This window comes from Globicephala melas, chromosome 14 (assembly GCF_963455315.2).
Source record: "Globicephala melas chromosome 14, mGloMel1.2, whole genome shotgun sequence".
NCBI lineage: Eukaryota > Metazoa > Chordata > Mammalia > Artiodactyla > Delphinidae > Globicephala > Globicephala melas.
The window spans coordinates 52,091,856-52,116,758 of record NC_083327.1 but is presented as its reverse complement, the minus strand read 5'-3'; the positions used below and the strand labels follow the sequence as shown (position 1 = coordinate 52,116,758).

Sequence of the window (24,903 nt, the reverse complement as noted above, 5' to 3'; positions counted from 1 at the left end):
AGAAGAGGATCTGAATGTAACCAGGATGCATTTTTACCATCTCACTTGTGAGGGGGCATTCAAATTTAAATCAGAATCAAAGGATATATTTTCTGTAGTGTATTTTATATACCTGTCTGTGTTCACAGCCAAAGAATTTATGTAAGGTCAGTTTCCACATGTACTCATTCTTAGTAATTGTTTGGATGTCTTCCTAAAGACCCGAAGGAGAGGAATATTAATAAGCTGGATCCAACTGACCACTAGAGTTAAGAGTGTGGTGGTCAGTGTAGGTAGACATGGTTCTCTGTATCTTTTACAGAATGGTGTTTCACCCATAATTTGGAACTCTTTGGGGTGCCCTGTGGGTGGAGAGCATAGTAGACGAAACTATGTTTTTCTCTCTTAAAATTGAATTACGGGGGTTAGCTTACATTTTTAGAATACCCTCAATACCACTTTGGTCTGTTTTCTGTTTCTTTTATATAATTACATTTATTTAGGCTCTAAAGAGGCCACTGAATATTGTAAAACTTTCCTAAGCAATAGGAGTCATGAAACAGCTAGCAGGTACTTCTCCAAGTAATTGTGATGGCATCTAGATGTTTGGCTCCTAGCTCAAATTTGTTGTCTAGGAGGATGTTGCAGTCTTTAATGGAACAAAAAGAATGAGAGGAGGGAGTTGGTGTTTGGCTTCATTAGGAAATGTAGTATGTAAGTTATATGTGGCACATACAAGCACCAAGGACCAGGAAACACTTGGGAAAAGGGAAATGTAGTTGTAATTGGTGCAAGGCAGATTAGGGACTTGCTGGGATTTTAGAGGTTAATTTCTTTTTACTCATTCAGCTTTATTGTGCTTTATTGAAAACTATCTCCACCTGCCATATTGTGACTCTGCTTTCTGTTGTTGATCCTATCTCTATAATTTAAGCTGCATGAGATTTACTATTTACTACAGTAGTCCCAGAACCCAGAGCAGTGTCTGGCTCATGGAAGCCATATTTACTGAATAAACTCTTTAGGCTGTTGTTGTTGTTGTTTTTTTTTTTTTTAAAGACAATTGATTTAAGCATGGAAGATGCTGGTAAAATTTCTAAGTGAAATTTGACTGAGTGCATTTACCCTTTCCTTCATAAGGTCTTGAATGATAATAAAGAGAGGACCTTTTATAGAAGATCTAGAATGTCAGTGATTGCTTGGGTCCTGTGAGATAAAAGAAATCTTTTGGACACCAATGGGAAGAAGGCACCGCCCTAGTCTCTTTGATCTAGGGGAGTAGAAGGAAAGAGGCTAGGACATGCTTCAGCATCAGAATGACTGGGCTGAGAGGGTAATCCACTGATGAATGCTATGTTGCAAATGTTGATAACTGCTAGGGAAAACATTGCTTTCTTTCTGGCCAGTTCATAGCATCCTAAACAGAGGTACATGACTGGGTAGGTGACAATATAAAATAAAATTTGTACTTGTTTAAATTTTGTAGTGATTTGCCTCATTGTAGTGATTTGCTTTTGGTCATCTGAAAACAACTCAGGAATGTTATTTTCTTTTCAGATGTTACAGCATTTTCTCTTTGGCTTAGTTTTCCTATCTGCAATATGGGTGTGTTTTTGTCTACTTACCAACAGAGGCACAGAGATGCCCAATGATTTTAAATTAGTAAAGTGCCATATCAGTTTAATAACTATGATTTAATAAAGTTAATAATAGTGGGATTTCAAAATTACCAAGTAAGAGAAAAGTGCTTTTTGAATAAATATTTCTCACTCAAATATGTTCCCTGTTGTGAGCTTCCCTTTTATTTAAACCTTTTAATCATGAACACTGAGTTCAGCAAACTTAGAACTGCTTTTTTAAATACATGTTGGCAGGGAGGTGTTGTAATATAATATTGTACCTTGGTTATTAATGACAAAGCCACTAGGCAACACACTCTCTTTTGGAGACAGAGCTGGAAAAGGCTATGGGGGGAAATTTTAACAGGCAGTTCACAGAAAGCTAAGCCTAAATATTTGGAAGAACTCATTGAAGGACATTAAAAAATTTGTGTGGGCCTATGAAAACAGAGTGTAAATCCATTGTCTCTGCAGGTCTCTATTTCAAGGGTACTTATCTCCAGTTGCACAAAAGGAATTCAGAGCATAACCTACTGTAGCCCAAATTCAAAAGCCCCGCCTTCCTCCCACACAGACTTACTTGGTGGCAGCAGTTCAGCTTCCTGTGTGAGCTTGATGTGCTCAGTCTGGACTTGTATCTCTGAGTGGACTCAGAGCTATTTTTTTTTCTGATTAGGAAAACACAACCCTTTGTAAGGGTACTTTGGTCTGTTGTTGCCTGAAAGGTCACTGAAGTGTGATGCTACAGAGAGCTTCTGACAGGCGAAACATGCATTGAATGACATGAGACTTATTAGTTAAATCATGGCAGATGCTTCAGTTCCTAACCTTGTTCAGAAAATAACATTTTCTCAGGGTCTTAGGATTCTATTTTCCATGTTTCTCTCTTAGTTGTATCAGAACCAGATCTTCAGTATTTTAAACGTGGTAACACATTTACATATACTAAAAACTGAAAGTGGAATGCGATCACCACAATGGTATAAAAATGAAATATTTCTTTAGTTAGAGATCATTTGAGTAACCACTTTAAACTGTTGGTTCTAAAAATAAAAATGAAATATAAGTTTCCACTTGATAAACTGTTTTGTCTTTTCACTCTTGCCTATTTTTGCTAATTCTCAGTGTGGCCAGTACCTTAGGTAAGAATTGAAGAAACACATGCTGGTCTTCTGCTGAGACCAGGATCTTGCTATTGAATCTTATTCTAATAATCTAATGCCATCACTGGCTCTATCACAGGGAAAGTATGAAGTAGTATAATGATTGAGGGCTTGGTAGTTGGAAGACCTGGGCTCAGGTGTGCCTTCCCTTCTGACCAGCATCATATCCGCAAGCAGGTCACAGTTGCTCTGAGTCTGACTTTCTTCCTTTGTGAAGTGGAGATAATAAAACAGTTCCAACTTCACAGGGTTATATGTGTTTAATACTTAGATGCATGTATTTTATGGATGCACTACAGGTAGATTTCGGATCTCGTCTCTTTTAGCAAGGGATTTATACCAAAAGAATGATTCAAATTATACTTTAAAATATATATTTAGGTTCTTTACTGAAAGGATGAGAATTTTTCAGGCCTGGGAAGTAGGTGGAGGTAAGGGTCAAAGAAGAGGACTTTGTGTTAGAATTTACTGGAATTTTGTATGGAATGACATGAGTGTGGAAATCATCAGCAGAAGCTGAGGTAGGTTTATGGAAACCCTTAATGCCCACGTGGTTGGTTAATTGTGGTCTGGCAAGCAGTAGGAATGTGACATATGTGACATATTGTGGAAAAAAAGGGAAGATATATTTTAAAAAAACTACATAGAACTGAGTTTCCATATTTCAAATAGTTTTGGAAATCACCTTATATATTATCCAAAAGGATGGGGAGAGGCTAGGCCCAGCCTGGTTTGTAGTCTATGAGACTTCGACCCATATGTAGGGAAGAGGAACTTTACAGTGGAGTGGGCGAGAATGAAGACACCAAGAGCTCATCTCCTGAACCAGGCAGAGGGGATGAAGCCAAGGCTTGGTGGAAGGATTGCTTTGGAGAGGAAAAGCTTAATGGTTCCTCTCAGATTGGGAGAGGGTTTCTAAAAGACAGAAAGATAATTGCTAGTATAGAATTTTTGAGGTTCTGAGGGAAAAATGGAAGAAGTTTGGTAGCTTTGATTTTCTCAGGTTTGGGTACTAGACTTCAGGAACTTGGAAAGGTTTGGAGCACATCCTGTGGTGACTGTGGCACACTGTCCATGGGAGAGGAGTGAGAGCCCTGTTGAGCAGGAGAGAGCATCCAGCTGGGTTTAGGGACTCTCTCCAGCCACGTGCAGCAGCCCAGGGTTAGGAGTGGAGAAGCTGCACCTGAGCCTCGTCAGGCAGGGAGATGGAAAATCCAAGGACTGTGGAAGAGAAAGCAAGGAAGGAAACTAAGTGTGCCTGTAAGAGCATCACCGCTCCTGTGGATTCAGGAGACAGATGATGAGCAGAAAGATAAACAAAGATTCCAGTGGAGGGAAGCTCCTAAATAAAGGTGAAGAAAAATTCCTCCAGGAGGGAAGCAGGAGAACAAGGAGGGAGTAAAGATAGGAGTTTATAGTCAGGCAGAGAATTTTAGAACTGGTGATTTTTAGAGAAGCCTTCTTCCTCCATAATGAAGGTGATAAAAATTAGCCTCCTTGGTGAAGGGAACTAAGGAGGTAGCTGAAGTGAGTGGTGACAAAGATGGTAAGAGCTGAGAAGATCAAGAAATTGTAAAGCTAGAGTTAGAAAATTATGTATTCAGATATCTTTGTTACTTTCAATAACTGTGGAATCGTGTGCAGAATATGATGAAATGGCTAAGTAAACTTTATCTTAAAGGTGCCTGGCCTCACTTTGTGCCACGCCATTTGGGTGGATTAGATTTACCAGTCTCTGTTTTGTTCTCCCCTATTAGAATGGCTTTCAATTATGTGACATGCCTTGCCGTCGAAATTGGAAAGAGCAGTTATCACAGGCTGTAGGCAAGCTACTTAGACATGGTTGGGTATGTCTTCTCAGCTGACATCCAGGATATATATATATATATATATATATATTAGAAGGCACAGCCCACTTAAATGCAGTGGTTTTAATTAGGATGTGGGCACATCAATGCATACATATTTAGGAAAATGAAAAATAAAGCGTGCATGCTAAAATCCCCTTGTAATTTTTGCTAACACAATCTTCGCATTATTTTGCAGCCTCCAGAAAGGAGGACTAAACCTAAATTACTCATCTTTATAGAACAACAATAGCAGTTTCAGGTATGAGGATGTCCAGTGGTTACTCTAATATTTTTCCAGCCATGTGAGAAAGGTGAAACTAGATTTGCTGTATGGGGTTCATTAAAAACACTTAAGATGATTCCTGTGTGAATTATGGTGTCCATTTGGTCAATACGGATGGAAAAAGTTACCCTTTTTAAAAAAGACACCTATTTTTGTTAAATTCTGCATATCCCCCTGATTTGTCCTTTAGGTTTCGGTGGAAATGTCATTTCCTCAGGGAAGAATTTCCTAGTTTTCTTAACTGGATGAGGCACCCCTGGGCTATGTCCCCCTACCCCCACTCTCCTTGTCTGAACGCTCATCACGCTTTGGCGTAGTTCCTCCTGTGAACTGTGTGCTGGGCTGTAAGTATCAGGAGGGCAAAGACAGTGTCTGCCTCGTGCCTAGTGACTAATACACAGCCTACCATGTGCAGTGGCTACTCAGCAAACATGTGTTGGAAGAATCTACGTCGAGTCTCACAGTGAAGTGATGTGTAAAGTATACCTAGAATCGGGAGACAACTTCTGCTCCCAGCACTGACTCTAAATGATTGACTCAGGGCAAAACAATTTCAGTGTTCCTTTCCTCAGCTATAAAATTAGGGGATTAAAGCAGGTGATTGCTAATATTGTTCATAGAGCTATGATCTGCACAATTCCATATTTGTGGGATTGGTTTACATACTGATAATAGCAATAAAACATTTAAAATGAACAAATCTGCAAAGGCGTCATGAATGGGAAAATTTAGTGCAAAGGAGTTGTTTCCCCTCTGGCTGTTACTACTATTATGCATTGATTTTACTAAGCAAGTTTCCAGGGAGATGAACTGCTGAATAGGGTATATTGGAACCTGAGACATGAGACATGACAATTCCCAGTTGGAAAACAGAGTGATAAAAATGGTGGGACCTGGGAGAGAAGCATCGGATTGACAGGTTTGGAGCCCACAGAAATACTGTGGCCCCCTTTTAATTTACTTCCGGGATGAAGGTATATGGATGAGTGACCATGTGCGTCCCTTTGCCTCTGTGCTCTTGGGAATTCCTTTAACATCAGCGTCATTATTAGTTACAAAGGCAGCAGTCCGTATCCAATTTTTTTTTGTGTGTCAGGATTGTTCATGTATAAACTAGCCTTCTTTGTTGGAAACATTTGCAATTAATCCCATAAACAAACAAACAAAAAATGCAAATCCTGCACTGCCCCAGCCAACCCTGCTGACACTGAGACCAGACTGCCATCTATTATACACAGAAATGAATTGAAATTCTCACTTTGGGCCTAACTTAATTTTCCAGTGATAATAGGCATGGATTCCCAGAAGCACTCTACACCTCTTGATAGTAACATCCTCATTTCCTTTCCTGGTAAATGTTTTAAATAAGATTTTAACACCAAAGGAAATTAACCTTTAAATTAATTGTAATTTTAAAACACCATCACTGATTTTTGTCTTCAGCCTAATTACTTTCTATTATTTAAATAAACCTCGCCTCCTGTGAGCTTTAAGTTTGTTTCTCCTTCACTCCCTGCCACACAATGCCAGCCCATCCTCGTGGAGGCCTTCCTGACTCTGCTGCTGGAGCAGCCTCCTTTAAATGTCACAGGATTGAGGGTTCGCCCTATGCTGCCTATTTACAAGGCACTCTTGCAGCGCTCTGTGTAAGGCTGCTCCACTCAGATGTTTTCATTCTGCATACCTGGTGGCCATCCTTAGAGATGCAGTGTTTTTAGTCCTCCTGCTGTTAAGAAGGAGATAGCGAAGCTTGGCCTTCTGTTCCTATTAGATGCCATTTCCACCACTAAAGTAAAACTGGTCGTAATGAAATTGGCAACAGCCAGCATCATTTATCAAAAGACTAACTTTGAATGTACAGTCTTCTTTCTTAGCACGTCTCAGCTTTAGAGAGCTTTTAAGACTTCTGTTTCCTGGTCCAGCTCTTTGTCTTGTTCTCATTTGTCCTTTCAAGGTAGGACTAAGGGATCCCAGCAATTTTATTTTGTGAGCCTGTATATTGGTGCTAAAAGCATCCTATTTTTCTGCCACTTAGCTTCTTTCCTTCTCATGTCATTATCCATGTGGGTATAGAGAGAGATGGTGAGGAAACGAGTACAGGACACCCAGTACAGGTGGACTAGGTATTAGAGAATTGGAAGAGGCAGAATAATCAAAATGGGAGATGTTTCTTTTAATCATTTCCGTAAATGTCACCACTTCTCCCTCCTTTCACATGCTGTTGCTTTCTTTTCCATTGAGGCGGATTAAAACAACTTGGATATTATTCATCTACTGGATCACATCAGTTTTCTGCACCACATACCTCCTTTATTACACCCCCGTTAAAGGTCCTCCTTTGCTAGTATGAATGTAGTTACCTCAACATTGACTCTGTAGAAACAAGGTCCTGATTGTTTCGAATCAACAAAGGATAGGGAATGAATCAATTTCTTTCCCCGCTATTTTTGATTGGGGAACATTAGATTTATTTAAAGATGATCATAGTGTGCATGTATGTGTGTGTATAATAAGTAGTAGAGTATAATGGAGGAGACGTTAAGAGAAAAGGGAGAACATGAGAAGTGATTGTTAAAGAAGACTCAATTTGGACCTGAATATCCAAATTTAAAAATAAAGTGCATATGTTTTCTCTCCCCTGACCACAAGAGGGAGCAACTTAACAGCGGGCTGAAAAAAAGACCAGCACTAATTTTGGGAGACAGTGTAACAATTGTGTCACTGTTAGGGAAGGCTGTTGTCACTGATAGGAGCTTGCATGTGATTGACTGGAGGCACATCTATATGTAAGCATTCGTTTCAGGTGCTGATCATCTAGTTTGTCTTTTATTTTTACATATGGCAGCTTATCTTTTCTTTCCGCTTTCTTCCATTTGTCTAGAAAACGATGAAAGCTGCTTTATTCTAATTCATTATTCATTTACTTAGAATCAATTAGGGTCTAAAAAAATGTCACATTTCCTTAGGAGTTTCCATACAGTCCAAGAAATGTTAGTGGAGAGCTGATTGATTCGTTTTTTCCCCATATACTTACTGAGTCCTGCTTCAGGTTGGGGGTAGGCTGGATGCTGAGGATGTGGTCAAGATAGCTGTGGTCCCCACTAGCATCCCCTAATACTCTTACCCTGAGGGAGTCAATATGTGCTATATTATGTCAGAAGTTCACCGATAAGCTCAGTGACCTGGGGCAAGTCATTTAATCTATATGGGCCTATAAAATTAAAGTGTTGAAATAGAGCAGTAGGCAGTAGTTTCCTATCATTTCAAACTCTGTGGTGTTCTTAGTTCACAAGAAATCTTAAGTGGAATCAAGAGTTGTAAAATTAAATAAATGCAGAGCTCCTGTGCTCTGGGAAGTTGGAAGAGGAGCAGGGTGACACGTTCTACCTTGGCCCCACTATGATTCTGCAGGGCACTAGCTCGAGGTTAGTAGCCTCTGAAGTCTGGGGCTCCAGACTCTAATCACATGTGGTTCAGTTCAGAGATGGGGAAAGGAGCAGCACATTTTGCTTTTGTGGGAGCCTGGCAGATATGGACAAGGTTATTTCACTCAGTCACCTTCAGAATTACAAAACAAATGTTATAAAGAAAACAATAATATACTACGCTTTCATTTGATTGCTTGAGTATGATATTTGAACAGTAAAAATAGACACACCATTCTCATAACTCTACCTGTCAACCTGGCACCCAGGAGCTTGGCACCTTTTTTGAACTGCTAATTGCCTACCCCTTAGGTTATGTTTGGAGAGTGGTTTATAAATAATAAGAAAGAAAGCTCAGGTTACCAAACAGACTGTATAATATGGCCCTAACAACCAGATAGAAAGAAAAAGAAGAAAGGAAGAAAGCAGACATATACCCAAATGTTACCTGAGAACCAGAATTCAAAATTGTGAAATCATTCTAATTTTCTTTTTTGTTTGTTTATCTGTATTTTCTCTACATTCTGCAGTAAACTTACAGTCCTTTATAAACAGAAAGAGCCAAATATTTTTTAATGGACGAGTACTCCTCCCTTGCCACCTCTACCCTCCCCCACAGGCGGGAGAGTGTGTCCTTGTGCTCAAAGAATTGCATCCAAACTCAATGATCCTGTCAAACTGGAAAAGCGATCGAAATATACAGAACAGAGTTCAATACACAGAAGTGTAGGCCGGCAGGCTTTAGAAGAAAAATCAAACAAAAATAACAGAAAATTATTAGCTTCAGAGAAGTGAATCATTTCCTGTGGTTTGCTTTTCAAATGAAAGAGTCTATAAATCGATTATGACTTTTATCCCAAGGCCAGTTTATTTTGGGGAATTCAGGACAGGCTTTTATGAATCTGTGCTTGGTTGGTAGGTTTGTGCATGTGTGTATCTGAACATGTGTGTTTAAACATCTAGAATTAATTTTCCAATATTTTTTTCAAAATAAGCCCTCTTAGGATATTTTTAAAATGACATTCTGCATATTTTCCCGGATGATTTGAATATTTAAGGACATTTGCAAACACACTGAATCTCTTTTAGAAAAGATAGTGACTACTTAGAAAAATGGATCCACTTTCCAGAGGACTGATGTTTATTTTTATTTTTAGTTTAACTATTAAGGCAAAGGTTTATAAGAAAACATAATAAAAATTGAGAAATCATGTTGCCTATTTTTTCTATTATGGATATGTTATTATTTTTCCACAGCTGCATGTTTTCCTTTTAATTGTCACCTCTAACAACTCTAATGAAGCTGATAAGTTCTTAGTTCTATCACTGTAAGTGGACATTAGACTCTGGTGCAGAAGAGCTGAGGATTAAGGGAGAGAAGAGCTACAAGTATAATAAAAGGCACCAGACCAGAAATCTCAGAACATTTTATTTCTTTCACAGAATACTGTCAAAGAGAACAAGTAGAGGGGAATAAAAAACACTGGAGGTCATAAGGAAAACTCAGCATGGTTGGCAACAGATGATACAGTGAAGAGCCCAGCCACAAAGACAGCTCAGCGAGGGATGCCCGCTCTCTTGGAGAAAGTCTTTTCTCCTAAGACATATCGCTGCCTTTTACAAATATATAAAAGTATGTTGTGATGGTTGCCCCACTCAAATAAGGTTCAAGTGTCAAGGCACACTCTCTGGAGCAGGTCCCAGCTTTTTTCTGGTGAGGATCTTCTCATCTGAAGGCAGATCACCCCACCTCACAGCAGGAGATGCGGACCGCAACTCCTGCCTACTGGCAGTGAGCCAGGAGCAGGGAGGTTACCGTTACCGCCTGGAGCCTCTTACCCACAGGCATTTGATGTGCCAGTGAGCAGAAGCTAGCCCCACTCTGTTCCCCATAGGTATTTTCAAATAGCCAACAGTCACATGGTGTGTGCGTGCACGTGTGTGTGTGTGCGCGTGTGCGTGTGTATCTTTAGATATGGGATGTTATGGTCTGAATGGTATCCCCTTCCAAATTTATCTGTTAAAGGCCTAACCTGCTATGTGATTGTATTTGGAGATGGGGCCTTTAAAGAGGTAATTAAGGCTAAAGAGGCCATAAGTACGTGGCCCTAATTCAATAAAACTGGTGTCCTTATAAGAAGAGGAAGAGAGACATGGGGGCATGCACAGAGAAAAGGGGGCAAAGTGAGAATTCAGCCTTCTATAAGCCAAGGAGAGAGGCTTTACGAGAAACCAAACCTGCCAACACCTTGATCTTGGACTTCTAGCCCCCAGAACTGTGAGAAAATAAATATGCATTGTTTAAGCCACCCAGTCTGTTATATTTTGTTATTGCACCCCTAGGTGACTGATACATGGGTGCGGAATTGCCCACATCTTCCTATTTGAAATCTTTGCTCCAAGGGTGGTTGTCATCTCCTGATAGGCACAGCAGATGGCAGTGTTGTCCTGTGAGTTTGCACAGCCAGTTGGCCTGTCAGGCTGGGGCTCTGGCTTAGATAAACAGAGGGTCAGAGATGTAAACTTCAAGGCCCAGGGTTTTCATTGGGGAAATTAACAACAACTTTGCATTAAAGTGTCTATATAAGTATTTATAAAACTGGCCTCTAGAAAAGTAAATGAGATACTGTTTAAAAAGAGAAATAAAGAAAAAAATCCTAGGCATTTGATGTGCCTGCAGGAACTCCCTCTAGTTCAATGATGATTTATTGCTATTTGTGGAGTCTAAGTTTGACTCTTCGCTCATGGAGCCTGAACCCTCGCCTTAGCTCCCTAGAGTGTGGTGCCTCTGAGGCTCTCTGGCTACACTTGCTGCTGAGCCTCAGATATCAAAAATGGGTACAGAGCCGGTCCGCTTCCTATTGATGTCAAGAATATTTCAGTCTTCCAGGTGCCGTAATTAGGCCCTTATCTCCACAGTCCGTTCTCAGCACAGCTACAGAACCCAAACTGTCCTGTGTTCCTTGTGAGGCTCTTAGGAATGGAAACTTAACTAATTTGGCAAGTAGGGAGCTGGCATCTCCTCCTGTACTACACTCCCATCAGGTTGCTTCATTGCAAATCCACAGCAGGTAAGAAGAGTTACACAGAGATCCTTTCCCTGTTTATATATACATTAAACTTTTCCCATCTTTCAGGACTTACTTTCTGAGAGCATTTGTGTGTGTGTGCGTGTGCGTGTGCGTGTGTGTGTGTTTTATTGTACATTCATCAAGCCAAAACATTTTTAAAGGATCAAAATAATTTTCTTTATAATTACTGAAAACTAGATAGAAATTGCAACCTTTTTTACACTTGAGCATTGGAAGTCATGTGTTCTAGGCAGTGCCTGGAGGTAAACATATAGACAGGTGATCAAGATAATGATAATGCATGGGAAATATCAATCTAAAGCATTTTACTCAACAAATATTCGTAATTGTCTGTGTGTGAGTGACCACAAGTAAACAGACCTAACTGGACAGAGAACTGGCCCAAATGAGCATCTCCTCCAGGTTGTTTAGTAGTCCCATGAATGTTCATGATAAGCATGAGTCTACTAGGATATAAAAAAAAGGAAAGTAGTTCATATCTTACTCACTGAGCAAAAAGACTAAAATTAGAAAAATTATCTATGATAAGTCTGCTTTTCTTTTAGATTAATAAAGGCACTTAAGGAGTTGTGGTCAAAATACATAAAAAGACATAAGCATTATGGAAAACAGTTTATTAGATGCTTGAAAGATAAGCCTTATCTTCCAAAAGATATTTGTGACTTCACATCCCCTTGGATTTACATGGCTTTGACCAAAACTTGACCTAGGGCAGAATTCCCTAAAATGAGTTCCCTGGAATTATAATTCCCTGGCATATTAAGATTTCTTATGAAAAAAGGTTCCGTGTTCAAATGTTTGGGATATTAACTATACTTTTAGTTTCTGTAAAATGCCCTAACATCTACAGAATGACCACAGGCTGTTCCCAAGTTAAGCCTGGCCCACCCAAAACATCTGGAGACCTTAGATAGCCCCAAACCTTATTCTCTGACACTCACAGTGAACATGAATTTCATGGGGACCTCTTTCAAACTTAGCCAATCCTAAACCCTTTTACCCTGCCTTGCCTGGTCCTTTCCCTGGAAACCACAAAAAAAAGCACTTGCTTACAGTTCTGCGTGTGTGTGTCTCTCTCTCTTTCTCCTCCCTCCCTCTCTCTCTCTCTGTCTTTCTCTCTCTCCTCTGTCTCTCTCTCTCTCTGCCTCATGACCCACGATGATGCTTTCCCTGAGTGGCCCTGCATCGCATGCTGTGTTCTCCCTAGGGAACCGTGAATGTAGTGAAACCCTTTTTGGTTTCTCTCTTTGATCGGCTTCTGGCCTCACTGTATCTCATCCAACACAATATGGTTAAAACAAAACTGGATTAGGACAAATTGGACATATTTCTTTATTGCAGTACTCTCAGAGATGTTAATACATACATGTGCATTCTAAATTTTCAGTGTCAAACTTACTTGGCTTTGGAATCTTTTTTGAGCAGTATAGCTTATGGACTAGCATTTCTGGGATCCCGCTTGGGAGGTACTATTCTGGAGAGATACCGATTATCTGTCTAGGAGACTTGGTGTGTCAGTATTTTTCTGAAGATAAAAATGCAGACATCATTGTGAAATAAAATCAAACATTATAGTTTAGAGAAAGCTCAATTCCCATATGAAATTTAACCTATAGACTCATCAAGGATTTGGCACAAAGACACTGAATGGTTAATAGCTGAATGAACTTACATAGTTTGTGGAGTCCATACATTTTAAAATCCATATATCTTTTACCTTTCCTAATATTTACCCTTCCAACAGAATAAATCTTTTGGGCATAGGACAAGTGCTTACTAGATATCTTCTCCTGCATCTTTGTTAAGCAGCTCAAACTTAACCTTTCCAAACTGAACCAGTTGCTGCATCCCCATTCTACTTTCCTCAAGTGACATTTTCATCTATCCATTCACTCATATCAGAAATTCAGAAATCTATCAGTCTCTTCCTTACCGCTTACATAGTACCCATCCATAGCCCATTAATCAGTATTATTTTTATGTTTAATAACATATCTATCCTCTCCCTCTCCAACACTGGGCTTAGTCCAGACCCTCATATCTCAGTCATTTTCATGGTGTCCTGATCTGTCTGTCTTTCCTTCATCTCGACCCTCCCGTTCAAGTCTCTCCTTCATACTGATACCATTATGTTTTTTCTGAAGTGCATTTCTGATTGTTACTCTCTTTCTATTAACTGCCAATTGATTGGCCATCATGCTTTACAAAATAAAGTCCAGACTCCTTACTCTGTCATAACCGTTTTTCTACTATCTCATCTTTTCCAGTCATCTCTGGGTACCCATCTCTAGCACAGAATATAATTCAGTCATATTAACCTGACTGCTCTGCCCCCAACATGGCAGGCTGTGATATGTCTTGGTTCTTTTTCACCTTTTGCCTGGGATCACCTTACTCTCGTATCAGCTATCCAAATATCTATTTATTTTCCAAGACCAAGCTCAAGAGTGTCCTTCTCTATGAAACCTTTCCTGATTCCTTTCCTAACTCCCCACACTATACACTCTACAGAGCTTTATTATACTTATTTGTTCACATGTTTCTTTCCCCTACAAAATGCTTAATTCCTAGAAGTAAAAGACTGAATATTACTCATCTTTTTTTTTTTTCCAATAGAGTTATTTATTTATTTTTGCTGCGTTGGGTCTTCGTTGCTGCGCGCAGGCTTTCCCTAGTTGTGGCGAGCGGCGGCTACTCTTCGTTGTGGTGCGCGGGCTTCTCATTGCAGTGACTTGTTGCAGAGCACGGGCTCTTGGCACGCGGGCTCAGTAGTTGTGGCTTGCGGACTCTAGAGCGCAGGCTCAGTAGTTGTGGCACACGGGCTTAGTTGCTCCGTGGCATGTGGGATCTTCCCGGACCAGGGATTGAACCCGTGTCCCCTGCCTTGGCAGGCGGATTCTTAACCACTGCGCCACCAGGGAAGTCCCTACTCATCTTAAAATATCCCAAAACTGACATAGCACTTGATACATTGAGGAGTGTTTTACAAACACTTATTTGTAAAGGACTATCATTTCCTTTTGCAAACAACAATAAAAACTATGCACTGTATATTTCTAGTTTTACATCGTGTGTGAGTATGATTGAGAATGTACCTCCACTAAATGAATCACATGATACAGCCTCCTTCTTTCTAGTATGACTGGAAAGTGAAGAAGAAACACATATTTCTCTTTGAGTATTTTCCTCGAATCATCCTATTAACAGAGCAGTGGATCCTCATCTTTTCCTCCACTGTCTCAACACCCCAGTCATTATGAATATCTTTGGAAACCAAGAAAAATGATTCCCAGCTCTGATTTTTCCTCAGAATAAATATAGCTGTATGGGCAAGTACCCAGAGAGCACTGAAGTACTTTTTCCAGTCCTCCTATTTCAGATCCTTAGGGGGCAAGGAAGGAGTGAAACCTTCTACCTGCCAATTTTTAGAAGAGCAGAGGACAATGGAGCCACTTAGAGGCTTGTGAGAGGGTACCTCCATTTAAACTCTGGATCAACTAGTAGTGCGGAATGCTGAGACTCTGACATAAAGTTCTAGCTATTTGTATCAAATTGTAGGAAAGAATAGGAAATATGAACGTTTGGTTTCATGAAGACAAATTTCTTGAATCAATCTGGAGTCAGTTCTTGTGAGAATTTTTGGAACTATTGCAAATTGTTGATTGTTGGGATTTGTAGTCCTGGGTGAAACTGATTAGTTATCTATATGCTGGATACTTTTATGAAAACCATTTTAGCCTAATGGGCACAAAGGGCTTAGTCCCTATTCTAATGATGTGTTAAGGGATATTGTCTGAGAAGTAGGAAAGCAGGTAAGAGGCAGTAAAGAAGATGCTCTGAACTTGAAAGAAACAGAACAGAGCTTTAATACTTACAGCTGTCCTCTTCTTCAGTTATACATTTCACAACATAACAGGCGTAGATGAACCCTGCCAGCTGAAACAAAACAAAGATGCTTTAGACATGTGGCAAAGGCAGCAGTACTGGATCTCACTGGGGGAGCGACTTTTCAAAGGCATGTGGTTTTGACTAGATTCAGTGTTCCAAAAGAGTTCATCAGACTGGATCTGGACTCCAGTGTGGATTCTTGATTCATATAATGTGCCTTATAAGTGAATATATTACTCTGTTTTCCTTTGTTCTGCATTTATGTTTAAGATTTGTTAATTGCCAGGCAATCTACAAGTTATTTTAGATCCAGAGGAAAAATACAGGATTATGGCCATTCATCAATGGATTAGCATTTGCATTTGTGCCAGTCAACTTCTAATTCACTTTTCATTAGCCCAGAGCCTAAGATACTAAAATTGGACTCCTGCTGACTATCAGAAAAATGTTCTGAGAGAAAAATATTAAGGAGATTCCTTGAAATGTTGCCTCAACACTTTGTAAGTAAGAAAAACTCTTATTTAGACCAGTAACAGGAACCAGGACATACCGAGTATAGTTAAGATGACATGATACAGAGGAGCAACGGGGTGGGTAACTGTAAGGAATATCACAATGCATTTGACTGGGATTGCACACATCAGAGCATCCTTTCTGAAGCATACAACAGAGGTCCCTGTGGTCAGGGAAGTCTTTGCTCACTGAAATAGTATCTGTGAAGGAGCACAGTAAGGCCCTTTGATATATGTCCCCTCAGATGGTGTAGTTTTGTATTCCTTCATATAAGTATAATTATTTAGTCAAATGATGAGCACTGGTATAAGGAAGCAAACTAATTTCCTGATATGTGGAAAATTTTTTTTCCAAAACAATCCAGTTTGGAGGAATCCTTAAAGGCATGTCCTCAGGACAGTGATGAAAATTTTTCACGGTGACATTTCAGACAGGCATTGATCCTACTGAGTACTTGGCATTGGGGAAGGGAACCTTGGGAAAAAGGCTACAGTCTTCAATCAGGAAGCTAAGGTACAGGGCAAAAAGTTGCTGCTGTGATAAACCTAATGAACTTGTTTTCCATTAGCTGACAGCTTGCAGTATTTCTGGAAGGTGTGAGTGGAACATTTTAAATCAGAGGGTACACTGATAGGTATTTAATGAGAAGAACTATTTGGAGACAGAGGTCCGGTTAAAAGGAACTTTAGAAAATCTTTAATTTTAGTTTGAGAAAGAAAGCACGTTCTGGCAGATTCTGTTCTTTTCCAAAGAGATCTGGCATGAGATAAAACAGTGGTTTTCCTGGCACAGAAACAGTGACCCTGCTTAAGAGAGAGCAATGAATGAGAAAGCAGACTTATGCAAAATATTCTTCACAAGATTTTGTTTTCAGATCCTGGCTGAGAGGGACAGTGGACCCGCTGCCCTCCCACCCCCAAGTGTAGTATCTGAACCACTACACATAGTAACAGAGAGCTAGATAACATACCACTGATGCTACATTAGCACTTAGGTTTTTTAAAATATGTTAGAAAAGTCATCAAGTAAGGATTTTTCTCTTTGAAGTATATGTTGCTATTGGCAATAAAATTGTGATAGTAAGAACAGTCTCCTTATATAATGGAATCATCAGGTTACTGTTTTTATGGGACTTATTTTTAGAATACAGGGTACTATTAAAAACCAGTGTATCCTATTTGGCTTTAGCAAAGATATTGATTTGACCAAACAAAATCACACAGTGATTTGAGCATTTTCACAGATAATGGAGAAACAGATGAACACTTCTTAAACTTTTATCCACCAGGGCCCATGAAAATGCCTGTATCACTGAGGGACCTAGTCCCATGCGTACTCTGTCATGGGTGCTGGATCCGACTGTGGCGAGGTAAAGAGGCTATGGGTTTGGTTAAATCCCCTGGGTACTGCCTGTATCTCCCCTTCTTCCTCCACAGGAAGGCCTTACCATTGTGGCTAAATGCCATAGATTTATCAGTAGTTTATCTCTTCTTTTCAGTTTAAAATACTTACTACTTGAATTATCTACAAAGCAACTTTTTTCCTAATCACAAACTTTTCTCATCACTTAATTACTTTTAAATGAAAATCTAGGTAAAGAGCATTGATAAATTCTGAGATTCAGGGCCAGTGAGTTTAAACTTCTCATTAAAGTGTCACTAGAATCTAGATTATTAACTGTACTCCCAGAATGCAGCCAAGGCACTGTATTTTGCTTACCAGTGATCTTTTAATTGTATTCGGTTGCATTCTTTAACTATCGGGGGAGTGACTTTGATATAAAAGTAAATCCTGCTGCATTTCATTACAAAAGCTTGCTGATTAAGAGAACTTCACCTTTTAAATTGGTCACCTCTAAATACAAATGGAAATTGGTTTCTCCCAAATTAATAAAGATTCATAAACCTCTGTTACCTTTCAATTTTCCTACACCAAATACATGTCTAATTTAATTTTTACTCCCTCACAGCAACTTATAAATTTACCTACAGAAAAGCAGTTTCAACGAATTTCTTACAGCTCTGAATACTTCCTATAACATGCAACTCTGCTAACTGCTGCCCGGGCCACAAAGATGAACCAAGCCAGGGTTTCCCAACCTCGGCACCACTGACATTTTGGGTTGAGTAACTCTTTTTTGTGGGCTCTGTTATGCATTATAGGATGTATAACTACTAACATCCTATGATCGAGACAGTTGATAATTGAGATAATCCAAAATGTCTCCAGACATTGCCATACATCCCTTCAAAGGCAAAACTGCCCCTCGTTTAGAGCCACTGTTTTAGACACAGTCTAAAGGATTTTTGCAGTCTTGTAGCAGGGGTACACATATAATTGTACTTCAAAGTAGATTAAGATAAGTGCCAGGAGGAAGGAAGAAAATTGATTGTCTCCTAACTGACAAACGGTAAACTGGGTGATTTCACGCGTTAGCTCATTAATCCTCACAGCTACCTTTATATGTATTTTTGCAGAGGAGAGGTAAAATGGGCCTTGCTTTTCCTGAGCGAGTTCATCAAGCGGGGAAGTTATAGACTGTGTTCAAGGAAGAGCCAGTCCTTCCATCTGATGAGAGTTTGTGACCTCATATTAGAGCAACGGAAATAAAAGCTGTGAAGACAGATTAGGGCTTTAACCAGAGGGCTTTGAGTATGTATCAAATTGCAATTCAAACTATGTAATTTTCTATGCAGTACACTTAAGGAGCACCCCATCTTCTACTGAAGAAGTATAAAATTTTTCACAAAATACATATCCTTCCTAATGTGATATATAGTCCCTGTCTAGCCTCATTTCCCACCACTCCTTGTCTCAGAATTTATGCCAGTATTAAGCTGTTGGTAGTTTGCAGACATACATCAGGTGGTTGCCCTCTGTTCTTTAACTCTTTAACCCCTTACGCCAACAAAGTATGCGAATGCCCTACATCTCCTCCTCCCTTCCTTCCTTGCTCAGCTCTCCACCTTTGAGTAGTTCTAACTCATCCTTTAAGACTGAGTTAAAGTGTTGCCTTCCCAAAGAACTGGCAATCCATTCCCAGGGTAGGTTGTAGGTTGGCATTTTGGAGATAGACCTCGAGAGATGGGGGTGGAAGGCTTTGAGAGGGTAACGGGAAAGGTGAGAACATCTTCCAAGCAGAGCTCAGGCAACCTATGGGAAGATGTGGATTATGTTCAGAGAGGAGCAAGAGGCCCTGTTTCAGAGGAGTTTGGGCAATGTGAAGGGGTGTAATGGTTCCCAAAGTAGGAAACAGTGACCTACATGGTCATAGTGGATATGAATACCTGGAATGAAAATAAAATTATTTTATTCTGTTCCTTATTTAAAGATGGCTCAGAGTAACAATGAAAGATACCAGTGGTATTATACTAGGCAAACATATAATTATACACTTGTAACAAACCAAAATATTACAGTTGTCTTAGTCTTTGGCATTCAAAGCAGAGCTAAGCCTAAATCTTTTAATTTTTATTCATCTTTTCACCTTGATACATCTAATATGATTTATTCGCTTCTAATTCACCGGATAGGGAATTATATATCATCTTGATATCATTACTGGCTGAAAGGAAATGATATTTTCTCTCTATAACTAAATCAGATTAAAATTCTTTTTTGTATCTACAAACCGAATTATGACTGTATATCCCAGAAATTCACTTAGAAGCTAATAGATAAGAGGAAACTGAAACCCTTTGGTAAGTATTTAAAAAGATTTAATTGTAATAATTGAAAATGTAATAGCCTTAGTGTTTAAAATACTATCTTCTGGACTTTTATTCAGGAAGTTGGAGTAGACATACTTTTCCCTAACCCTCCCACTAAATACTGCTGAAAACCCTGGACATTATATATATAAAACACACATAGGAAGACTCTGAAATATAGAAAGAAGGTAGACTGGCTAGGAATCTTGGGACCCAAAGAAGGACATGGGAGTGAGTCTCCTATTTTTCTTTTGTCTCATATATACCATACTGGGGGCTGAAGAAGCCCATGACACAGAAATGCCAATAGGCACAGATAAAAGAGCCCCAACAAAAGCTTGCTCTCGCTAACCAAAGGACGAGGAAAGGGACAGCCTAACAAGACAGAAAAACAATTTAAGACAATAATAGCCCTCTTTAGCCAACGCCACAGAAAAAACTGTAACCCCACTCCCCAGCCACAGCAACAAAGAAGAGGGAGCCAGGTCTTCCCTCCTGGCCAGGCTGTGGTGTCTGAGAAGTGAGGCAGGGAGCCTGGACTTTCATTCCTGCCAGGAGGGAGGAAGTCCCCCTCCGTAGTGTCTGTAGAGACCCCCAAAGGGAATCTAGACTTCTGGCCTCACTCTGTAGTAAGAAGGCACCCCTCCCTTCCCAACTGGGTGGTGTCAGAGGAGGCTTAGTGGAGAATCAGGACTTTCACCAATGACCAGCAGTAATGAGGTCAATGCCCTGCCCTTGTGGTGTTAGATGAAGCCAGCTGGGAGCAGTAACAAGGCACTCCTACCCCCCCTAGCCTTCCCTGGTACCCTGGTACCTTGGTACCCTGGAGGTACCAGTGAAGGCTGAGTAGAGAGCAGGAACTTCCACTGTCTCCAAGCCTTAATGAGAAGCCCTTCCTCTCTTGAGTATCAATAGAGTCTGAGTGGGGAATCTGGACTTCTAACCCCTACTCGGAAGTAATGAGTCAGTGTCTCTCCTTCCCCTGCCAAAGGAGCGCCAGAGAAAGCCAGCTAAACAGAAGATTTAAGGAAGATATAGAGTCTCATAATATAATACCCAAAGCGTCCATGTTTCAATTTAAAATTCCTCACTGTATCAATAAGGATAAAGTTTTCAACATGAATGAAAACAGACAACCAATGGAAGCTAACACAGAGCTGGGTGACAGATGTTAGAATTATCTGGCAAACATTTTAGAGTAAAAAAAAAAATGCTTCAGCAAGAAGTTATGAACACACTTGAAATGAATGGAAAAAAAAGTGTCATCAAAGAAATAGAAGATATAAAGAAGAACCAGACTGAAAATTTAGAACTGAAAAAAAAAATTCAGTAACCAAAATTAAAAAAACTCAATTGCAGAATGGAGGAGACAGGACTGAATCAGTGAACTTGAAGATAGAACAATAAAAATTACCCAATATACACGGGAAAAAAAGTAGACTAAAAAAGCAAATGAACAGAGCCTCATACAGCCATAGGACTATAATAAGACATCTAACATTTGTGTCATTGGAGTCCTGAAAGGAAAGGAAAAAAAGAGCAGTACTGAAAAAGTACTCGAAGAAATAGTGACTGCAAATTTTCCAAATTTGACTTATGTATTCAAGAGGCTGATTGAAGCCCAAACAGGAAAAACCCAAAGAAATTCATACCAAGATTCACGATGGTCAAAATTTAGAAGACCAACTACAAAAATCTTGGAAGAAAAAAGACAGAAATATTTATGTATAGCCACTCTGGAAAAGAGTTTGAAGTTTTCTTTGAAAAACTAAACACACAACTGCAATATAACCCAGCAACACACTCCTGGCCATTTATGCCAGAGAAAGGAAGATGTGTTCGCACAAAAACCTGTACACTAAAGCATATAGCAGCTTTATCCATGATAGCCCCAAACGGGATGCAATCCAGATGTCCTTCATTGAGTGAGCTGCTCAACAAACTGGCATATCCGTATTATGGAATACTACTCAGCAGTACAAGAAAGGGACTAGTGATACACGCAACGACTTGTATAAATTTCCATAGAATTATGCTGAGTGAAAAAAGCCAATTCCCGAAGGTTGTATACTGTGTGATTCCATTTAAATAACATTCTTGACATGACAAAATTAGAGAAATGGAGAACAGATTACTGGTTGCCAGGACTAGGGAAGGTGGGGTGTCACAGGGAAGTGGATGTGGCAACACAAAGGATTCTTGACTGCACCACTGTCAGCATCCTAATGGTGATATTGTACTATAGTTTTGCAAGATGTTACCATTGGGCAAAACTGGATAAAGGGTACACAAGATCTCTCTGTATTATTTCATACAATTGCATTATGTATTTCGCAATTATTTTCTATGTATTTCTATAATTATTTCACAATAAAAAGATGAATTTAAAAATACTACATTTAGGCAACTGTCATTTATGTTAAAAGACCTTTTCGTATTGTTATTATAATTTCTAAATTTGCAAATATATTTAAACAAGGTGGATGTACTTGTTTTCTTAAGTACAAAGACATTTTAATTCTGAGCCCTTAGATCAACATAGAAGTTCACAATAGTTTTTTATGCTGATACAATATAGAATTATTATTCAACGCTCCTTTTTTGACTGGGGTGGAGATGGGGTAGCAAACACTATTTTTTTTTTATCTGCAAATGTCTCATTCTCAAATAGATTTGTTCTATGTTTCATTTAAATCATCTATTTTTGTTCTGAATTCATAATTCAGATGTTATAAGCCCATGCTTTTTATAATATGAATTTGAACAGAAGGATATTATATGCTCACAAAATATACTTTTAAGTTGCAAATGATTTTACTTGCTCTTTTGCATCTTATTCCATTTACGTATTTCAAGATTGCTTTAGCAAAATATTCTAATATGATTATATCAGTGTTATTAATGAAGGTCTTTTATATGAAATATTTTTTATGTAGACTGGTGTATCATTTCAGTTGTCCACCAGGTGATTCTTATCCTAAACTATTCCAATGGCTGGGCTATTAAGGAGCATGTTGCAAATTTTCTTTGCTATGAATAATCCAGGTGCAGTTATCAATCTACAATAACTCATGGAGGATTGCCTTTAGGGCTGTTGTGAACTTTCACAGCCTACTGAGTCAGAAAAGCTTTTCAGAGGATCAGAAACATATCTTAATACCAGCCTTTAGGTATTGTGTCGCATCACCAAGCATGACCGTATTAAACACTTTTTAAAAGATTAAATAAAGGTAGACGTACATGCAAACTTGCCTTATCTTCTTAAGGCTGGGAAATGGACTGAACTGCATGCCAACGCTGGCTTAACCAATAATTCCCGTTCTAAATTGGCCTCTGGAGACTGGTAGATTTCTTCAGGCCAACCTTACCAAAGAGTTACCCAGGTTCAAATGAGTCTAATGTATTAGTAAAGCTGGAAGAGCAGGAGATACTCAGGCAGCATAAAAGACAACTAATAAAATTCAAATGTCATCATGGTTAATGCCTCATTCAGAGTTTAAATATCCCATTAGTTTTAAAAACTGTATTGAGAGCAGTGGTTCAACCATTCTGTACATCTGCCATTTGGGAGGTGATCAAATAAATGGCTGATCTAGTGCAATAGAACTGCCACAAGATACCTTTAGTTTTTGAGACAGGACCCATAATGGGAGTTTGTAACCAAAATTGTTCATTGAAAAAGCGAATACAATGTTATATGTCAATTATATCTCAATTAAAAAAAGAAAATGATTGGGAAATGCAAAAAGCAACCTGTCAACAACACACTACTCTTTTGGTAATAAAACTAAGTTTGATGATAAAACTAAGATTGTATACATGTCAGAGGTAATAGGGACCCTGATTTATTTATAGTGAAGCACTTGAGAAAGAGAAGTGCTGCAATGTTCTGTAAAATGTAAACAATCAATACTGTCCAGTAGCAGCTTTGAACAAAGTAAGTACATGATTCTTTTGTGAGCAAATGGTACAAATAGCATAATTTTTGCTCAGAGATAATAGGGATCCTAAAGCAAAAGTAGTTGTACAAGTAAGACATGCAAAAATAAATTAGCCCATCTTAGGTATGTCGACATCAACAGACAGGGTTAAAAGAGTTCAGTGTGTTTCATTGGAGGAAGTGTGCTGTTCTAGAGATGACAGTGAGAGTACAAGGCTAGATTCTTCTGAAGAGACTAGGAGAATTGTACTGCAATACTAGTTGCAAAAATGACCTGTGTTTTTAAAAAAGGTGCTAAAACTATATTAACATTTCTCTCTTTTTCAGAGGTGCTAGATCAGAAGATAAGGAAAATTTGGAATATATAACATACTTGGTGCTTCAGCACATATCACACCATGATATTTCAAGAAATCATGAATAAGATGACATTGTAAGAATATGTATATGTAAATGTATAGTATGTGCGTGGAGACTATGCACTGGATCTGTATCTGGTTAAAGACTTAGACTCTGAAAAGAGCCGCAGTGAAGAGATCAGTTTAGAACTGGAGGGCAGTTTCAATAAGCATGCTTCAGGTATCTCACCCTAAGTCCTGTTCTGCATGTCATTTTAAAATTCTTGAGAAAGAACAACAATGATCTGATGATCAAATTCTGTAACTATATGGAGGATGCCTAAACTAGCAGTGTGGTCCTTGGCTAGCTGAAGAGAATTACTGTGTGTAGAACAAGGGAGGTGAATAGCCCCACTTCCTTCTGGTCTCATCAGTCAAAATACTGACAGTGTTCAATGCTGGTACCACAGTTGAAGAGAGATACTCAGCAGAATTGTAACCACACTGTGAAGGGAGATGGAGAAATGAGATAGGATGAGTGAACTTCCCAGCTCATAGAAAGTTCTTTACAAACATGGTGAGGATGGTGATGATGATGATAGAGAATTTCCCATGCAGATTGATGGTTGACTACTTCCTGGGAACATCACTGAAAACCCCATGACCTCTGTGATCACTTCCCTTCAGAGATTTAAAAAATAAGTAATGAGTAAATTATCATTGTTTAGAAATAAAAGTTGGAAATAGTAAGTCCATTCATATGTTTTCTGTATAAATAATATTTCTGTATAATTTCTGTATAGTTAACATTTAGCAAGAAGCAAAGTGAACACATCTACCCATGTTAGTTTAGTAAATATTCTGTTTTTCCATGTTAAAGTAACTGATGAAATATAGCAGGCCATTTAATATTTGGGCGATGGTGAAAAAGACATTGTCTTTGGTCTCTAGAGTCTGTCTGGTCCACATTTCTAGGGGAATCTAGGATCCTTAGAATAATACTGCTGCACATGTGTGGGCACAAGGCCTCTGTTTAGGCAGAAGTCATTCCTTTCAATAGGATACTAAGTAGATTAGACTCCACTAGAGACCTTTCTGGAATT

General features: G+C 39.1%; 1 protein-coding gene across 4 annotated transcripts in view; it reads right to left on the bottom strand.

Moving 5' to 3' along the window:
- NKAIN2 (sodium/potassium transporting ATPase interacting 2) overlaps positions 1–24,903 on the bottom strand; it is a 978,136-nt gene that overhangs the window by 10,471 nt on the left and 942,762 nt on the right. For all 4 annotated transcript variants that reach the window (XR_011376710.1, XR_011376711.1, XR_011376709.1 and 1 more), the window contains one exon: positions 15,287–15,347. Coding sequence is in view for 1 of the 4 variants with exons in the window: in XM_070043515.1 (XP_069899616.1) it covers positions 15,287–15,347 (61 nt within the window). In the remaining 3 variants the exon portion in view is untranslated. The remainder of the gene's footprint in view (positions 1–15,286; positions 15,348–24,903) is intronic.